The 19,797-nt window shown below is 42.9% G+C and overlaps 1 protein-coding gene across 18 annotated transcripts in view; it reads right to left on the bottom strand.

Annotated features, from left to right (window-relative positions):
• Positions 1 to 19,797, bottom strand: part of KTN1 (kinectin 1) — a 130,773-nt gene that overhangs the window by 67,102 nt on the left and 43,874 nt on the right. For all 18 annotated transcript variants that reach the window (XM_072986837.2, XM_072986836.2, XM_078383958.1 and 15 more), the window contains exons 3-9: positions 16,940 to 17,074; positions 10,862 to 11,038; positions 7,413 to 7,543; positions 5,883 to 5,999; positions 4,348 to 4,488; positions 3,557 to 3,663; positions 1,524 to 1,656 (exon numbers count right to left, since the gene is read on the bottom strand). In XM_072986837.2, the coding sequence (XP_072842938.2) occupies positions 1,524 to 1,656; positions 3,557 to 3,663; positions 4,348 to 4,488; positions 5,883 to 5,999; positions 7,413 to 7,543; positions 10,862 to 11,038; positions 16,940 to 17,074 (941 nt within the window). The remainder of the gene's footprint in view (positions 1 to 1,523; positions 1,657 to 3,556; positions 3,664 to 4,347; positions 4,489 to 5,882; positions 6,000 to 7,412; positions 7,544 to 10,861; positions 11,039 to 16,939; positions 17,075 to 19,797) is intronic.

The following is a 19,797-nucleotide window of genomic DNA, read 5'->3' as shown; positions in this document are numbered from 1 at the left end:
AATAGATTTAGAGATGTTACTGTAATATTAGTTTTTTTTTAAAAAGGTAGTCACGTTGGTCTGTGCAAGCCTATCCAGACGAAAGCAAAACAAAGAACCAAAAGTGTAGTGCTAACTTAAAAGACTCAACTCTTATGTTTCCTTGTGAGCAATTGTGGGTTGAATCCACTTCCTCAGACACTACAGTGCTCGCTCTGCTTTATACTATAGGTAAACGTAAAAGTTCCCCTTGACAATTTGTCTAGTCGTGTCCGACTCTAGGCAGCGGTGCTCATCTCTATTTCCAACCCAAAGAGCTAGCGTTTGTCCGCAGACAATCCTCCATGGTCACGTGGCCAGCATGATTAGACACGGAACGCCGTTTACCTTCCCACCGAGGTGGTACCTATTTATCTACTCGCCTTTTTGCATTTTGCACGCTTTCGAACCGCTAGGTTGGCGGGAGCTGGCACAAGCAATGGGAGCTCACTCCATCACGTGGATTCGATCTTCTGACGGCTGGTCTTCTGACCTTGCAGCACAGAGGCTTCAGCGGTTTAACCCGCAGCGCCACCACATCCCTCTTATAGTGTAGATAGATAGATACTACTATACCAGGGGATTCTCAATTCTAAAGCTGCAATTCCCACTTTAGGAATGCGCTGATTAACAATTAATAATTATATAAAATTTATTTGCACAGATCAATTGCACAGGTCATGATGATTCCAGAGCTGGTAACTCATTAAAACAAGCAGGGGCAACTCTTGCCTATTCTGCCGGTTTGAACCAACAGGACTGTGTTTGCCCAAGAATACCTCTAGTGGTCAAAGTGCCCTTGGCAAAAGTTTCAGCTGACTTTCTGAGCCCATGCTTCGGAAGACAAAGAACTGAGCCAGGAGGCCAAAAGTACAGCTAGAGAGCATGATAATCAGAATATGTCTTACGGCATCTGAGGAACTAATGAATTTTATTTAGCTTGAGGTTTCAAGGCACTTCTTCAAATACGTCTGAAGAACCTGTTAAGCTTTTCGGGTGCCATAAGATGTCTTATTGTTTGTGCGATGTGCTTGCACAGTGGCCTCCACCCTGGAAATACAGAAACTCAGAAATTCATCACCCACAGAACAGTTATAGCTTCTCTCCTTACCCTGAAAAAATAGCTTCAGAAGGACTCCAACCAACATGAAGGGCTTTTCAGGGGACATGAAGGGCTGCTGCCAGCAATGAGTGGGGAAGCCTCCGTGCATGACTAATAGCAACCTCATGAATCGTCCAAGAAACAAGACTTAGAATCAAACGCAGTCATTGGCCAAGGGGCTCAACCTCCAGGATTTCAATGGTACTCAGTGAATTTCCTACTCACTGACAATGGCTCAGCTTTTTAGGAGGCAAGAACGGCACATTTACATATGTGGAAGCCTACTGGTAGCCACCCAACTGAACGACTGCTACAAACCACAGCTCCCAAAGCCATTTTAGACACCCCAGCACAGCTGAGGCAGAAGACGTTGTACAGTCCCGTAAAACAAGATGGTGCTCACCTTTAGCTGAGCAGCTGCTTGCTCTGCATTCTTCTTCAGCAGTTCTTCTTGCTGCAATTTGTTGTTCTTTTCCGTCAGCTCGTTCACAAGTCTAGCGCAATCCTGCCGTAGTTTGTTGAGTTCCGAAGACTGTCTAGAAAAAGAACAGAAAGGAAGGCGACTTTTCATGGCTGGAAGCAAAACAATGAAATGGAGTTGGAAAGCAGTCAACACACCGTCTCTTGGAATGGGCGGCATGATACTATCTAGAACACCACTCGGAAATAAACTACTCCACTGTTACGAGGCTGGGTAACCGCTCCGCTGTGACCCTTCCAAATCCTTCACAAAAATTCATTTCTCTATTTCAAAACACAGGGTCCAATAAGGTACTCCTGTCAACACAAGTTTTTTTTCCTTCCATATTAAGCTGTTAATCATATTTGGGGGGAAATGGTTCTTATGCACAACTATTCCCCCAACGGCTTCGCGTGGCATTTTAGTTAAAAGGATGAAATTAGCACACAGAGATCACACAGAAGACCAAGGGCCTTGCCCTTCTCAAGAAAAATGTTCTGAATTATTCTGCAGGCCAATCATTAGATTAGGCGAGGGGGACAAGAGAGGACAGAGAAAGGAAAGGTTGGACCCGAATTCCACGTTTCCACCTGTTCTCCTGGCTCTTCCTTGGGGTCCACTTCAGGAAATGCATTATCACACTATCAGGGATGCCAAGCATTCAAAGTCTAAGCTGCGATTTCCACTTCTTATCTACCAGGAAAATTCTCTCCCTTCCAGTGATTGCTTTTAGAAGGCAATTTGGGGTGTGGGTGAAGAGCTGGCTAAAACCGGGGGGAAATCAGGTATGTGGCCTATGGATTGAATGGCTGTGTTGCGAAATCTCCTTAGGGTAAATCCACTTTCAAGCTTCCAGTTCGGAACTAAACAACAACAAAAATCTGGAAGAAGCTCCTGTGCAGAAATAGCCATAGCAGCTTCAAGTACAGGGGGAGAAGACCTTTCCGGAAGTCACACGGATTTCCAAAAATGCCAAACCCCACAAAGAACAAGACAAGTATCATTAGAATATCACTTCTAGTTTTGGAAAAAAAAAAGTTCTGTTTTTCCTTAGAAGGGGAAAGGGGCCCCCTACGACCTATTTGAAAGGAAACTCGCAACTCCTGGAGGCTTTCAGAGGGTGCAATCCACCCCCTTTTGACAGAAGGGTTTGGAGAGAGTGAGCAGGACCCACTAAACCGGTCTGGGGGGGGCACATGCAACTCCTGGGCTGCACTTGGCCCACACCTGGCTCAAAGGTTCAAACTCATGAAGAACACTAAAGCCTCTACAGAACATCAAATACCAGCAGACCTAAGATTGGACTGAACCCTTTATATTTTGGAGTATCACAAAAGAAGGCAGAATCTACAACCCAGAGAAGTCCCAAACCCCATCCTGCTTGGCTTGATGGAGATGAGAAAACCTTGGTTTTTGTGGTCTAGACCAGCCATTCTCAACCTTTTTTTTTTGGCCATGGCCTTTTTAGGAGCTCTTCTCAGGTTCCGGGGAATCCCCTCTCAAACAAGGACAGCCTCTGGCTGTGTGCAAACAAAGATACAACATGAACAGATGAATCTGTGACCCCTTCAAATGTGCCGGGGGGCCCCAGGAGGGTTATATGATCCCCCAATGAGAACAGTTTGTCTATAACACTGGAAGGGTTACATCCAATTTTCATTCCAGGCTATCGTAAACTCCCTAAATACATGTGGCATTATTTATGTGTTGATGCAATGGGCCTCATTCATGGAATGTGTCTACTCTGGTTAAGACTCCTGGGTTTTTCTCCCAGAAGATGAGTCAGGATCCACCTTTCCAGTGTCCCCAGAAGGGATTCAACAGGGGTGTTCAACCCAAAGCTCAGCATGAAAAAGCAAAAACGACAGCCTACACAGGTGTTAACCATTTCATAACTGTAAGAGCCTCGTCCTCATAATCTCAGGTTCTAAAGGAGATAAAATGGATGCACTAGCAGAATCAGGGCAGAAGCGTACTTGCTTTCCATTTGGTTGGTGGAAGTACTGACAGCATCTCTCAGGATACTATTCTCTTGCTTCAGCCGATTGATCTCTGCCTCCATCTGTTCACGAAGCTGCTGAAACTAGAAACAGAGAGGGGGAAATATAACCATATTCTTTAAAGCTTCGGAAAACGGCTGTAAACCACCTGCTATCCCAGACTGAAAACCCATTTGTGTAACTTCCTCATAACAAACCAGAGAGCTGGTTAGTCAGAGTTTCATCTTGGTACAGAGAACAAAATTCAAGAAGATGGACATACAAGAGAAGAGAAATCTACCCAGGACGGGAACAGCAAGAGGTCAAGGAGAGCTGGACCAGGCCACTGGTACTTGAGGGTACTACTCTTCAGCCCACATTTGTCAATGAATCTGTATCTGATTTGCTCTTCCTCAAACAAGGTGCCAATCAAACAAAATGGTCCCTTTGATTTTGCGGTTTTTCAGATCTGGGGATATAGTTTCCAGCTCCAAAAAATAACATTAGGGTCAAAAGGCATTTAAAATGCACATCTTGTTAAAATGCATTTAGAAGAAGCCACATTTTAAAAAAGCAAACTGCAGAATAAGAAAGAAATAGAATTATGCATGAACACAAGAAGAACTGAAAGCAGCCTGCATACAAATTTATCCATCTATCAGTACCCCTAAAACTATCATCCTTTTAAATGCCTGGAACGTAAGTTACCTTTAATCATTCAACCCACTTTATCTTCTACACCAGAAGTAAGAGAACACTTCCATGATAAATGAAGCTATGTCTCTCACCTTCATCTTCATTTGTTGGCTTTCTTGGTAACCTCCGTGGATTTTGTTTTGAAATACTCCATGCTCTTTTTCCAGGGTGGCGATTCTCTCTCTCATCTTAGAGACTACCAAGTTGTTTCTTTCCTTCTCTGAAACTAACTCCTAAGGAAAAACATCAAATGAGGCCTCGTTTCCAGAAACAAATATATTAACAAAACCATGATGAAACAGGTTTGGGATCTTTTTTGCTATCATGCTGAAGCTCGCTTTTGGAACTGCAACAGAAGGTGTCTCTCTCCGGACTAAATCAGATAGAAAGCTCTTTAATTTCTCTAGATTGACAGCGAAGACCAAAATTCATCTGAAATGCATACGGGACTTCCTCTTCGCAGATGATGCAGCCATTGTTGCCCACTCTGCTGAACACCTCCAACAACTTATGAATCGCTTTAGTAAGGCCTGCCAAGACTTTGGACTAACAATCAGGCTGAAGAAAACACAAGTCATGGGCCAGGGCGTGGACTCACCTCCTTCTATTACCATCTTCACAAGAGAACTGGAGGCTGTTCATGACTTTGTGTATCTTGGCTCAACAATCTCTGACACTCTCTCCCTAGAGGTCGAACTGGATAAACAAATTGGCAAAGCAGCTACCATGTTCTCTAGACTCACAAAGAGAGTATGGCTCAATAAGAAGCTGGCAGCATATACCAAAATCCAGATCTATAGGGCCTGTGTCCTGAGCACACTCCTGTACTGCAGTGAGTCCTGGACCCTTTGTGCACGGCAGGAGAGGAAGCTGAACACATTCCATATGCGTTGCCTCTGACACATTTTTGGTATCACCTGGCAGGACAAAGTTCCAAACAGAGTAGTCCTAGAACGAGCTGGAATTTTTAGCATAGATACATTACTGAAAAGTGACATCTATGTCAGCTTGGGCATGTCGTGACAATGGCTGACAGTTGGATTCCAAAAGATCTCCTGGATGGAGAATTAGTGCAGGGAAAGTGCCCCAGAGGGAGACCACAACTGCGATACAAGGACATCTGCAAGCGGGATCTGAAGGCCTTAGGAATGGATCTCAACAGATGGGAAACCCTGACCTCTGAGCATTCAGCCTGGAGGCAGGCGGTGCTTCATGGCCTCTCCCAATTTGAAGGGACCCTTGTCCAGCAGGCCGAGGCAAAGAGGCCGTCCCGAAACCAGCAAAATCAGGGGAGCTGGACAGAGGACAGATTGTATTTGTCTTCAATGTGGAAGGGATGGTCACTCTCAAATTGGCCTTCTCAGCCACACTAGACACTGTTCCAAGTCCTTTATTCAGAGCACGTTACCATGCTCTCCTGAGACTAAAGGATGCCTATATTCAGATGCAATGCCTTAAATCAGTAACTACAAAGCTGGGTCTGTTTCAATGAATGAATGAATGAAATATGCCACCTTTCTCCTCATAAGGGACTCAACATGGTTCACAGTCAATGAATGATTCCTTCTCCATATTGTATGTACTTATACATTTGAGGCATGTTTCTTTAATCTGCGAGTTGTTGTACCTGTGAGAGCTGTTTGCACTGTTCCTTTGCAATAGTAGCTTCTTCCTTCATTGTGGCAAGTAGCTTTTCCTTTTCTTGGAGCTGATGGGCAGCTGTTGCTGAATCACCCTTACTAGCCTGCAATAAACAACAAAACACAAGATCAGAAAACAGAAATGGCCCAGTTCAAATATCAAAATAAACTGGTATTTCTCATTATGCCGAAGAGTCTCAAACACTGCCTTCTTCCTTCTCCTCCATCAGATCAGAAACTTCTGCTTTTGTTTTTGATTTTAAAGTGTCAGGCTCAGATCCTGAACTGCATTAATTGCTAGCTAAACAAGATACAGTCTGTTTCGGAAAGCCATATTTAACATCAACCGCAGCGAAAAATGCAGGAGAAGCTGTAAGAAAAATTCCGAAATGAACGTGGTAATATCTTTATCAGGCCAACTAAAAAGACACAAAACGAACCATGCAATATTTCAAGTTTAAAAAAGCTTGGTCACTTGTGATGTGACAAAACAGGCAGGAGTAAGAGAAGATCGATGTCTGAGCAAAGTACCTGCAAGCTGAATAAAGATGCAATAGAGAGAAATTGGAGATATTACAGGAGGGCTGTTCAGATATTAGGTTTTCCCAACAGCCCCAGTGTTGCTAGGAACAAAAAAACCATCATCCGTCAGGTTCTGTCTGATGTCATTCATGGTGACATTCAAAGCTGCTTGGAAACGTCCCACGCTGGGCACAGAGTGGACGATATCTAAAATATACTGACACAACTAGACAAAAGGGAAACCTCTGAGGACTGGGACATGGGGAAGAGTCCAAGCAGAGAAGGAAAAGGGTTGCCAAAACAGCACCGAAAGGAACACTCTCACAGGCAAGGGTGGCAAACGTGTTAAAAGGAGCCAAAGGTCCAAGGAAGTATTTTCTATGGAGAACCTTAATTTTTTCTGTAGATGACAATCTAAGATATGTGCTCACTCTGATCTTTCTAACCAAATAAGCTCCCCTTTTGCTGTATACCTTTCAGCGCTACAGGACAGGAATCGCCAGAACAGAACAGATTCATTGGCTTACCCTCGGCTTGGCACTAGCAATTGGATTCAGACCAAGATTTTGAGGTTCCTCTTCAGTATACATGATGGCAGCCAAGATAGTAAAGACCATTGGGACCATTATGAAAAAGAAGCTGGCTAGATAGCTCGATAGTTTAGGTTATCTGGCTGCGGAGCCAGAAAAGTGGGAGTTTGATTCCTTTTAAGGAAAGGGCCAGCCCGCATGGCCTTGGGCCAGCTGCACAGTCCCAGGGCTCCCCCAGAAGAAGGGGGTCTTCACTACCTGGAAAACCCTGAAAAGGATCTCCATCAGTCAGAATTGACATGACAGTACATGATTATTGTTCAGAAAAACAAAAACACTGATATATTCAGAAGCAGCCTTAAACCCCCTCAAAAAAAAAAAAAAAAAAACCCTTGTACTGAATTGTCTAGTCAGCCCAACCACCTTATTTTCCTTATCATGTGTGGTCCCCAGAGCAGCACTTACTTTCTGCAAAACCCCCTGTATCACATTGGATTTCTCTTTCAGCAGCTCCACCACACTCAGTGCCTCCTCTTCGGTGAAGATCATGCTCTTCATTGCCACGAGGAAGTCCTTAAATTTCACTTCGGCGTTTTCTACCATTAAAACAGCAGCAAGGATTAATTTAGGGATGCAATGGCATTCTCCTTCTCCTGTTGTATCCCAATACACGGGTCAGGCAAGAGGAAGACTGGTATGCATCACGAGTTTTGATACACACACATCAGCCAAGGCAGGGAACGTTGTAACCTCCCTGAGACTAAGCTTGATTGGGGCTTAATTTGAATAAATACACAGAGGCTTGTTGCTGTAAAGCACAATAAAATATTTTGTTCACTGCTTTATCTTCCTGGGGAACAAAAGGCATGAGACCTAACTTTCAAATTTAGAAGTAACTCAACATATTGTAGAAAGGGGGTGGGGGAACTACTTATTTTTCTGTGTATAAAACGACACTTTTCCCTAAAATAATTAGGGGGGAAATTGAGGGTCGTTTTATAGATGGAAGGAGGCAGGGGCAAAGCAGCACTCATGCGCGCTCGTGCATCTCTTGCTGCTGCCGCCACCGCCCATTGCCTCCTCCAATGCAACTGTGGGGGCTCACCTTGCCGCCTGTCCCCTCCTGCAGGAGCAGGAGACGGAGGTGGAGGACCAGTGGCCCATTAACTGCTCCTCCGCCTCCAGCAAGGATCAATATTAGGGGGTCGTCTTATACATTGGAGGTTCATATAAACGGAAAAATACGGTAAAGACAAAGACTGCCACCTGCCAATTTATACATCCAGGGTCAAATAAAAATAATTATAGTAGTAAATGCAAATGTCATGCATTGTGCCACAAAGGGAAAGACTATGACCAGGTTGCTCAGATGCCCACGGGCTCTTGATGGATAGCTTTGGGGGACTCACTGGTTTCCCTTCTTTTGCAGCTTTAGATCAAGCCCATTGGTACGTTTCTACAAAAGCAGACCAAACTGAATCAATGGCACTTACATAAGCGCTAGCTTTAAAAGTTCTCACTGAGTCAATGGGCTTTAATTTAGCTTGGATAAGCACTTATCTTTAAGTCAAAGTAAACTGGCTTGCCCTTCAAATGGAGGACTTTCAAATGGATTATAGACAGAGGACTTTCCTTCGTAAAGAGGAATACAAAGCTATATTCATTCCAGGTGTTTGGGGTTTTGGAAAACATATCACTCTTGTGTGCGCCTTGTAAAAGCAAAGCACTGTCAAACGTGTGAAAAACTGGAGAAAATCTTTCAGAAATTCTTTCCCCCTGCCGCAAGTTCCAAAATCAATAAATTGTACTGTCGGAGTACTCATGCTTTGTAACAGCTGGATAATGTCAGCATGTATATCAAACATGGATATACAAGGGAAGAGTTGTCTCAGCCCCCTGACTATTATGTCAGCGTAAGAAAAGGTCTCTCTGAGATCAGTGAATTTTGCCAGTTAAGCTCAGGAAGAGGCCAAGCACACACAGCAGCTGTTACTTCAGGTGGCATCAAATCTTAATTGATCAGTTCACCCTAATGTGACGGATTAAGAGGAGATTCTGACTAAAACTGTGAATGATTTGGTTCTAATCAGTGTTCTCAGGCAATCCAATAAATGCATTGATACCTCACAGTGATACCCCTCAAAAAAAAGCTTGCGGCTCAAGAATGAGGAGTGCTTCTAATGGGGAGGAGCAAATCCCAGGAGGGTCACAGAAGGAGCACGATCTACATTAGGGTAGGTTTAAAGAGGATGGAGTCGTGGAATGGGAGACATGGGAGAAAGCCACAAGATTGCCTAGGTGTAAGGAACAGGAGTTGCGGGATTAAAGAGACAAAATGGGCTGCAAGAGAGCAGAGGCAACGCACACAGTACTCTGAATGTATGGGCAATGGGCATACTGTACGAGGTTGTAGCTACACCGGCAAGCCATATCGGAGCAATTCGGCGTTGCTGTGGCTTGATTAACAGTCTTTTTAATGGTTGTATTCGATATAGGTGATTACATGAACACCCCGGATTGCTTCAGTGCCATTGTCCACACTGGCCCTCAACCTAACACAATTTGATGGGAGCCCATAACGTCCCTTCCTTTGATACCACACAACTGGTGACCCCTGGTTCTCCTCTCTTCCCTTGTTTTTTCCCTGTGCAAAAGTAATCTAGTAATAAATTGACGTATCCATGTGGTAATAAGGTAATCTGATGCTAATCTTAGTATTTAGGTTTTTAAAAATCAAATATATAATCCTTGGGACAACATAGTAGAAAAATCAAAAGCCTGGGTGTCCCCACTGTCTGAAAACATCTCGTCCCCGCTTAATATGTCAACTTATTTTGCAGCAAAATCAGGGAGCTGGACAGGTGTAGAAGGGATGGTCACTCTCGAATTGGCTTCCTCAGCCACACTAGACGCTGTTCCAAGACCTCCATACAGAGCACATTACCATCGTCTTTCGAGACTGAAGGATACCTAACTAATCACCACCCAGTGTCATACCACCCCAGACGTTTGCAGAATGAAACAAATAACCACACAGGTATTTGAATCGTTTCAGCTTTTAAGAAGTCAAAGCCCCCAATGGCAGGAGGGAAAAGTTGGTATGTGAAGCAAAAAGGGCCCAGCGGAGTCACACTAGCCTTTGTGCTGTGTGACCGCTGAAAATACTTTGAATTCTCCCGTGCTAACTGCAGAGCAGATCCCTTTGCTAATGAAGTCGCAGTCTGAGACCGATCTGTTTCAGGAAGCAGTATCACAGGAATTCTACACATCGCAGGAGATGTCAGTGTCATAATATATTACAAGGGCTTTGGAAGATGTTTGTATGCATGCACTCCTCACACACTGCTGCTAGATCCCCCACAATACCATCAGGATGTTCTGCTGCAATCCATGTCTTCAACCTCTTTGTCTGCTAATTCCAACCATGACCTAATTGGTACCAGTCACCAACCCCAATAATCTTTCAGCAAAATCTCTCTCTCTCTCTCTCTCTCTCTCTGTGTGTGTGTGTGTGTGTGTGCGCGCGTGTGCCTCTGAAGCCAGCTTAAATCTACAGTCTATGAAAAATAGTACAATATTATAAACTGGTTAGCAATTAAGAAACTGTAATAGGGGGACAATTTTCTACACAGTCAATTGGTGGACCAGAGGTGGCAACTCTGGAAAGCTTAGAAGCCAAATTTTGCCCCCAACACTAGAGGAGGGGGCACAAAACCATGTTAAAAAGCTGGACGCCCACTTCTGGGAGAAAAGCTGAACTTCCAATAACTTGAGCCTATTATTACGTATCCTGCATTCTGGGATGATCTAGAAAAGTGTCACAATAAGTGTGGCAAACAGGAAACCTAAAAATCTTGTCACACAAACAGCATTTCCACCTTCATCGCACAAAACTCTGGTCCCCTGGGGCATACCTTTATCCGTCTCATTCTTCAGTTTCTTTGTGTTGCTTTTCTGCAGTCCTTCGATCCCATCTTGTTTGATCACGTCAACTGCTTCTCTCTTTTCCACAGCTGGGTTCTGGTCAGTGTTATCCATGAGGGGAATGTACGTTGTTGCATGGATCAAAGGCTCATCCACTAATGTCATAACTGGAATTTAGCAAACATAAGAAATATAGCAGATTTTATTTAAAGCTTTTAAAATTAGTTTCACTTTCATTGTTCCAACTCAGGCTGAACATAATTTGAGGGCCCACTGAGCTTGAACAAACACTTCCCTCTGAGTAAAACAGAGTACAGTACTAATTTGCATGAGGGCGACCTTTTGGACTCAATTTCCCAGAATTCTCCAGCCAATATGGTCACTGTGGGATTCTGGGAGTTGTAGCCCAAAGAATGAGATTTTCCAGGCTGTTAAACAGTTGTTGTACGTATGTCAGAAGCTGAGCTAGAAACCAGAAGTCCTCAATTCAACTCTGGCCATGAGACATGAGCTAGCTAGGTGGCCTCACACAATCCACCTTCTCCATGTGTTTTTTCTTAAACAGACAACTTTCTATTTCTCTGTTCAGCAACTGATTCGAATGGGTCTACTCTTTGGCTTCTATACTGCCCATCCAGATACTTGGCCACTCTGGGCGGTTAACACAGTAAACATACACAATCCCAAACAATAAAAGTAACAGTATAAAATCAAAATAAGAATAAAATAAGCAACATTTTTTAAAAAAAGAATGAAATAATATAAAATAATAAAGAGCAAGACAGCAGGATAGATACAGTAGTATAAATGAGAACAGCTTTTGAGTCAAGGCCAGTAAACCTGGAAGATTCCAGGTCATTTTAACCTTAATCAAAGTTTAACTTTTGATTCTTGTTAGGTTATCAGAACTTGCAATCATATCCTGGCTCATGCTTTTATGGAAAGAGAATAGATTTTGAAAGCTATGTAGAATTATGGACCGGCAATTACAGATTTGCCAAAAATGTCATAATCTGCAAGCCTTCTGTTTTCTTGTTTTAATTGTTTTAAGTATTTATATTGTATTAATCTCTTATTTATTTATTTATTTATTTATTTATTTATTTATTTATTTATTTATTTATTTATTTATTTATTTATTTATTTATTTATTTAATTATTTAATTTAATTTAATTTAATTTAATTTAATTTAATTTAATTTAATACCCCGCCTATCTGGCCCACCGGACCACTCTAGGCGGCTTCCAAATATAAAATCAAATAATAAAACATAGACAAATACATAATAATCAAACAAGAACAGCAGTAAAGATAAAAAGGAAAAGTAAGAAAAAAATCAAGAGTTGGCTGGAGGGAAGGCCTGAATAAACAGCCATGTTTTTAATTGGGTTTTAAAGGTGCCCAGCGTGGGGGCCGCGCGAATCGCCAGAGGGAGATTGTTCCTTTTAATGTGATTTTAATGTGATTTTACTGACTATACCCCACTTAGGGATCAGTCAATACAGACTGGACTAGAAATACCACAATACTGTATGTAATAAATAATCAATGGCTAGTGAAGATGATGGAGCATGCCGGCATGGTGCTTTCATACACTAGAAGCAAGAATTATAGGTGAAAACAAAATAAAAATACAGTAAATTTTTTATTTATTTATATATTCTATTTAAACAAACAAACAAACAAACAAACAAACAAAAACATTGCAGCACCTTAAAGACTAACTTTTACTTTTTTAATTTAAACATAGTAAATTTATATTAAAGATAAATATATTTTAAATAAATTAAAAACTAAACATATATTTTAAATATATTAAAATATTTTAAAATTAAAAAATATAAAAGTTGGTCCAAAAGGTACCACCCTATTTTTGTCCTTTTTTACTTTTTGTTTTCACTTATAATGCTTGCACAGACTAACACAGCTACCCTTTCTACAATTAGAAGCTAGAACAAACCAAGACCAGCTCCATGGGTAGTGCACTGTGGCATCTGAACCCTGGCCTACAGGCCAAAAAAATCCATGAACACCCGTTGTTGTTGTTGTTTAGTCATTAAGTCGTGTCCGACTTTTCGTGACCCCATGGACCAGAGCAGGCCAGGCCCTCCTGTCTTCCACGGCCTCCCGGAGTTGGATCAAAGTCATGTTGGTCGCTTCGATGACACTCTCCAACCATCTCATCCTCTGTCATCCCCTTCTCCTCTTGCCTTCACACTTTCCCAACATCAAGGTCTTTCCCAGGGAGTTTTTTCTTCTCATGAGATGGCCAAAGGATTGGAGCCCTTTTTTGAAGTGCAGTTACAGCAGATGGCGCTACACCCACCTGGAATAGTCATTGGTGTGCCTTAAACTCAAGAAGCCAAATAAAGGCCATTACTTATAGGGCTGACATGGGCCACACTTCCTCTCGCGCCCTGTCCACCTGTTTGGTTTGGGGCAGGAGCACTGTCTGAATGCTCCCTCTTGTCGATAAGGCTCTTCACACTTCACCAAGCAAGTGCAAGAACATCAGCACTATTCTTTCAACTATAGTGAGAAGCCCCAGCAACAGAAAATGCCAGAGATTTACATCTAGACAGCAGACAACTGTTCTTCAGATTTCCCTTCCCAGTTGTTTAATTCTTCTGTGCCTAGGCTTACCATTAAACACCTTCTCACACGCACACTCTCCAAGGTGGCTGCAGTCTTTTCCATGTACAGTTACTTCAACATGTTCCAGTGAACAGAGCAGCTGAGCAGAGCAGGGATTTCAACGGCGGCCTTCCAGATGTACAACTTCCACCACCTCCAAAGTGTGCTGCTTATATACCACCACTGAGCACTTAAAGCAATCTCTGGGTGGTTTACAAGTTAATTAAGCAGTCTACATATTCTCCCCCCTCACACACACACAATGAGTTCACTGATCTCAGAGGGAAAAATCTCTTACATTTCACCAAACTTTAAAAACTGATTTTTAAAAAGTCTTCCCACATCTCCAAGGACCTTATACTGTCAACATTTTTTTCTTAATTTTGGGGGTGATGGGGATCAAGGACGGGTTCTGTACTGCTGGGAGCCAGAGTCTAAGGTGCAGCAGAAGGCATATGTGGTCCTAGGAATTTTGGAGGCTGCTCCCCCTGATCTTATTTCATTTCATTTCTATTCCACCCGGTATCTTATGACTTTCTTGGGATCCATGATCACTGCAGATGGTGACAGCAGCCACGAAATTAAAAGATGCCAGCTTCTTTAAGATGATGACAAACCCAGACAGCATCTTAAAAAGCAGAGAAACCACCTTGCCAACAAAGGTCCGCATAGTCAAAGCTATGGTTTTTCCTGTAGTGATGTATGGAAGTGAGAGCTGGACCATAAAGAAGGCTGACCACCGAAGAACGGATGCTTTTGAATTGTGGTGCTGGAGGAGACTCTTGAGAGTCCCCTGGACTGCAGGGAGATCAAACCTATCCATTTTGAAGGAAATCAACCCTGAGTGCTCACTGGAAGGACAGATCCTGAAGCTGAGGCTCCAATCCTTTGGCCATCTCATGAGAAGAGAAGACTCCCTGGAAAAGACCCTGATGTTGGGAAAGTTTGAAGGCAAGAGGAGAAGGGGACAACAGAGGACAAGATGGTTGGACAGTGCCATCAAAGCTACCAACATGAATTTGACCAACCCCGGGAGGCAGTGGAAGACAGGAGAGCCTGGTGTGCTCTGGTCCACAGGGTCACAAAGAGTCAGACATGACTTAATGACTAAACAACAACAACAGCTGAAATAGCCTCCCTTATGCCTCTGCAAAGTGGATCATGCTTCATGGTGGGGCACAGAGGAAGCCCCCTCCTCCAGCAGATCTTCGTGACTGGGCAGGTCTGTACTGGGATCCTCAAGTATCCAGGTTCCAAGCCATTTAGGGCTGTATGGATTATCATCACTATCTTGAACGTGGACTGGTAGTGTATTGGCAACCAGTGCAGTCCTTTCAGAACCAGTGTCATATGGACTCTGAAAGGTGTGTCTCCTAGCAGACCTAAACCATAAGCTCACTTAATTCTTTCAGGGCAAGCCAAATACAAAGTGAAGTAGGAAACTGGAAGCCTCGGGCACCATAAACCAGATAACATTCAGCTGTGAACCATGTGTGACCTAGTGTTTGCCCATCCATTCCTTTAGACCAGTGGCTCCCATTCCTGGGTCATCCAGGTGTTCTTGGACTGCAACTCCCAGAAGACTTCACCACCAGCTGTGCTCTGCTGTGCTGGCTGGGGTTTCTAGGAGTTGCAGGCTAAGAACACCTGGCTGACCCAATGTTGGGAACCACCAGTTTAGAAAAATGAACCATCTTGCAGAATGGTTCCACGTGAGCTTCCATCAGCCCTCCGCCACAAGGCTGAATAAGGGTTACGCAAATACCTCAGTGCAACAACCATCATCAAGAGACTAGAGTGTGACCTGGGGAGGAGACTATTAAATCCAACATAAAGATTCTTGACACAGCACTGCCTGACCCATGAATCAAAGCCGTAAGGAGTTTATGGGAGAGCAGAAGGCAGATCTCTGAGACAGAGAGGTGGTGGACACAAGAACTCCAGTGTCTGACAGTAATTTCCATCACAAAACCGCCCAGAGATTGCTTTAAGTGCTATGTGGTGGTATATAAGCAGCATGCTTTGGATGTGGTGAAAGTTGTACATCTATCTGGAAGGCCGCAGTTGAAATCCCTGCTCTGCTCAGCTGCTGTGTTCACTGGAACATGTTGAAGTACACAGAAAAGACTCTTGTTTTAAGAGATGGGCCATACATTCCAAACTGCTAGTTGGGAAGGAGTTTGAAAACAACCTGCATACTGCACTATCCTCATCTAAGAAGTGAACCTGGCCATGGTTCAGCCATGTGAATTTGGGACGATAATAACAGCATGTACCAGTAAGTTGGAACTACCCACAAGAACTTGATGCACAGCCTTGAAAAAGATGTTTTCTCATCGAAAGTTCACTGTTTTCCTGTTTTTTGTTTTGTTTTATATTCTTAATGGCATCACCTGTTCTGGTATTTCTATTGTTTCCACAACCATGTGGCCTCTTCCTGATTTTTCCTGAACAGAATAAGGAAACCTTATCAACCGAGGTGACCAAGACCAAGGGTCAAAGTGCCTTCAGATAGCGACAAGCCCAAGGACACCCAACCCTTATGGGCCTCTGCTGCACAGATTTTACTAGCAGTCATAAGATAACGACTGCCAGTTAACCTAGATTTTGATTCAGCTCAAAAGAAACCGGGGCAGTTATGTCAATGAACTCTGGGTTTCATTTCAAGCAGAGCAACCTTGGAGTTCAAAAGCAAAATAGCTTGGAAGGCTGGGAGCTTTCTCATTTTTAAATTCCTTCCTGAAGCTAGTCCAGCTTACACATGCATGCTGGACAGTGGTACCTTGCGAGGGACAGCTACGTTTACTGTTCTTTGTCACGTTTAAGGCTAATAATTGTATTAAGATATATTTCTGGAGGATAGTGAAACAGACCCAAGGGGGAAAAAACTTAAATCATAACCTAATTATTAACCTTTACTGCACTAAAAGATGATAATGATCAGTGATATGGACAAATTCCAAATGCATGGATAATTAGCATGTACTCCATCCCTATAAAACAAGCACTGCCATCTCCCAGTTTAGGTAGCGGCTGACCCTAGCACCTAGCCATCACCACTATAGCTGCTGGCCAGACCTCTCCCATCCTTCCTTCGTCCGCTCAGCTGGCAAGTAAGGCTTCTCTCTCTTTGACCTCCCCTTTGCTGACCATAATGCGCCTGGGGAAGCAGGCAAAGAGGTACGTCTGCGCAGGCAGAAGGAACAGAAATGGACTCTACTGAATATGTAATTCCTAACGGGGTTTAAAGAGCAGGAGCCTTTGCACAAGAATGGGGAGCATCTTAATCTGCTAAGTCTCAATTTTGAAAATCAAGCCTAAGGAAGTTCATTCATTAGTACTGATGATGATGGAACAATTTAAAAGTGAGCACGTGCATGTATACCCACTCTCTCTCACACACACACACATACAAACTCACACACTGTATTACCATTATCTGTTTTTTGTTTCTTTGCAGAAACCTTCTTCTTTCCTGACCCACTTTCTTGCTTTATCTCATGATGGAGAAGAGAGTCCTGCTTCTTTGCTGGGGACAGAAACGAATCATTCTTGGCATCCTGGTCATCTATAAAAAGATGAGATGAGACATATCAGCCTTTGTAGATCCTCACGTAATTGAATGCGAGGGGGGGGTGTCATGCAAGTGTTTAAGATGACTAGTTAGCTAGACAGACAGAAGGAAACCGGTCCCCGAAACTCTACCACTCCTAGCCTTCGTGACCCTAGAACTCAGGTTCAGACTGTCGAAACAGAAGCAGGCAAAAATGTCAGTGGTGGAGTCCCTAAATACAAGGAGAAGATTTAACCCTCACTCAAATAGTGTTTGCATTTTCAACTTATCTATTTAAGTAACCTGGACTTTCTCACAAAGCGCCTGGGCAGGCTAAGATTATGTATATACAACAGCATGACACACCAAACCATTTACATTCGAGGTCTGGGACAGAGACGAGCAACTCTGGCAAGCCCAGTGTTAATAGGATTCTGGCCACTATTAAGGCAAAGCTGTCTACCACCAAGCAAAAAAGAAAAAAGAAAAAAGAAAAAAAAAGAAAAAAATAAGGAACATGCTTGTGGGGAAAATCCCCAGGGAACCCTGCTTGGAAGCCAGCCAAGCAGCAGTTGCATGAAAACCAGGGAGAGATCTCTGATAAATGAAGACACTGCAGACTTTATCTTGTTAGTATTCAGGTACCGGTAGAGAAGAAGAAGAAGAATAATATGGCTCCCTTCTTCACCCCAGACGTTTTTATTAAGCACGCAAAACAAGCAAAATTAGCATAAGATAAGAATTTGGCCATAGAGGCGTCGTGTGGTTATCAGTCTTAAGGCATTCCACGCCTGCGCAGAGAGAGAATCATAGAACAATGCATCTTTATACTACAATAACTTGATTATGCTAAACACCAGTGATGTATCCCTTAATAGCCACAAGATGGAACTTTAGACTACAAAATCCCCACACATGCTCACCAAAAGGAAGTCCACATGAGGTGCGACTATGGGCCTCCAGGAACAGATCATACCAATAACCCAGCTCCGAGTCCACCCATGGGGTTTGTGGTATACAAACACTATACACACTGTATTCGTGAAGGCTTTCACGGCTGGGATCTAATGGTTGTTGTGAGTTTTTCGGGCTCTTTGGCCGTGGTTCTGAAGGTTGTTCTTCCTGATGTTTCGCCAGTCTCTGTGGCCGGCATCAGAGTGCTGTCCTCTGAAGATGCCGGCCACAAAAACTGGCAAAACGTTAGGAAGAACAACCTTCAGAACATGGCCAAAGAGCCCAAAAAACCCACAACAACCACTATACACACTCTTCCCCACCACAATGACAGATACCATGCACTTCAGTACAGCTACTGTTTAACAGAAGCATTAGGCTGAAAAGTTTTAATATTAGAACAGTTAAAACAGAAAATCCACACCTTCTACTTTCCTTCTCTCTCTCTTTTAATTTGACCATCGGGACCCGGGGACAAGTTACACCTAACCTTGAAAACTTACTTGAGTGTTTCCATTTTCGATGCTGCACTCCATAAATTGAGGCAACACTTTGTTCCAGCAAAATCAGGAGGTGCAAAAGCATTGTGGGTGAAGTCTGCTGAGGCAGCAGGTAAAAATTCACATGTGAATATGAAGCTGTGTATCAGAAAGCAATCACTGGAGTGCAGAAGCGCCTTTTCCTCACAGCAGGCAGAAACTTCTATGCTGTGAGAGCTACATCCTGATGCCACCTCCTATTTTGAACCGGCTTCTTTTAATAAAGTATTGCCTCACTTGCATCATCATGCTGAGCTCATGCAGCTGCTAAAAGACTGTTCAAAAGAGGTGCTCTATTTTAGCTATCCAGCAAAGATTTTCTGCAGAAGGAAGGGCTGGCCAGATGCCGCTGTCATTATGGATCAACACCACTTTTGAGACACACACTTTATTCCTTTTAACCAGAGAGGGCTATATTATCCAAGTTTATCTTGTACCTTTCTTGATGCATTTCATGAAGAATTTTTATTATTATTATTATTGCAATGGCTTTGGACAGCCCAATGACAGCTCAACTACAAAGGTGTCTTGGAAACTATTTCGTATATTATCTCCTCCCACAATCACATATACATTCTGAACCTGAACCTTTTATCTGTACCACTGAGTTTTATTTTAAAAAAAATTCCTTCTAAAAGGCTGTCTTCTCCCATCCCTTCTAGCACCATTGTTTCAATAGGAGAGGCTGAAATCTCTCTCCAATGAAAATCACTAGACTGGAGCAACAATCCTATGCATTTGATCAGTAAAACAAAACAAAACTCAGTTAAACATAGCTTATTATTATTTCCTTAGGACTGCAGCCAAAAACATTGACTGACTGGGGTGAATCATATCTTGTTTTAATGGCTAAATGGCACTGCAATATCTTTTTCGTGCCACACTCAGATTTAAAAAGCCACTCTGTGCAACTCAAGATCACACTCTTAGCATTCTGAACATTTGTTGGAAAAAGACAGCTTTCTGGCCTGGGGTGGGATTCAAACTGGAGGCTCTCATCCAAACTGAAACCGTAAATTGGCTTTCAGACAAATGTTCAATGAGCAGCTTCATCATCGTCTGGTTCATTTGCCACTTTTCCACACAATCCATTCAGAATTTAAGAACTACTGCAAAGATAGGGAGGTGTCGTCTTTCTGCTAAGAACAAACTTGTATTCTCATGAAAGAATACTTAAGAGTAGAAACACACTTGAGACCACAGATTTTAATGCAATATTCTAATTTTGTGTTTAAACTGCTTGAT

Source organism: Pogona vitticeps, chromosome 1 (assembly GCF_051106095.1).
Source record: "Pogona vitticeps strain Pit_001003342236 chromosome 1, PviZW2.1, whole genome shotgun sequence".
NCBI lineage: Eukaryota > Metazoa > Chordata > Lepidosauria > Squamata > Agamidae > Pogona > Pogona vitticeps.
This window is presented reverse-complemented; position numbering and strand designations above follow the sequence as displayed.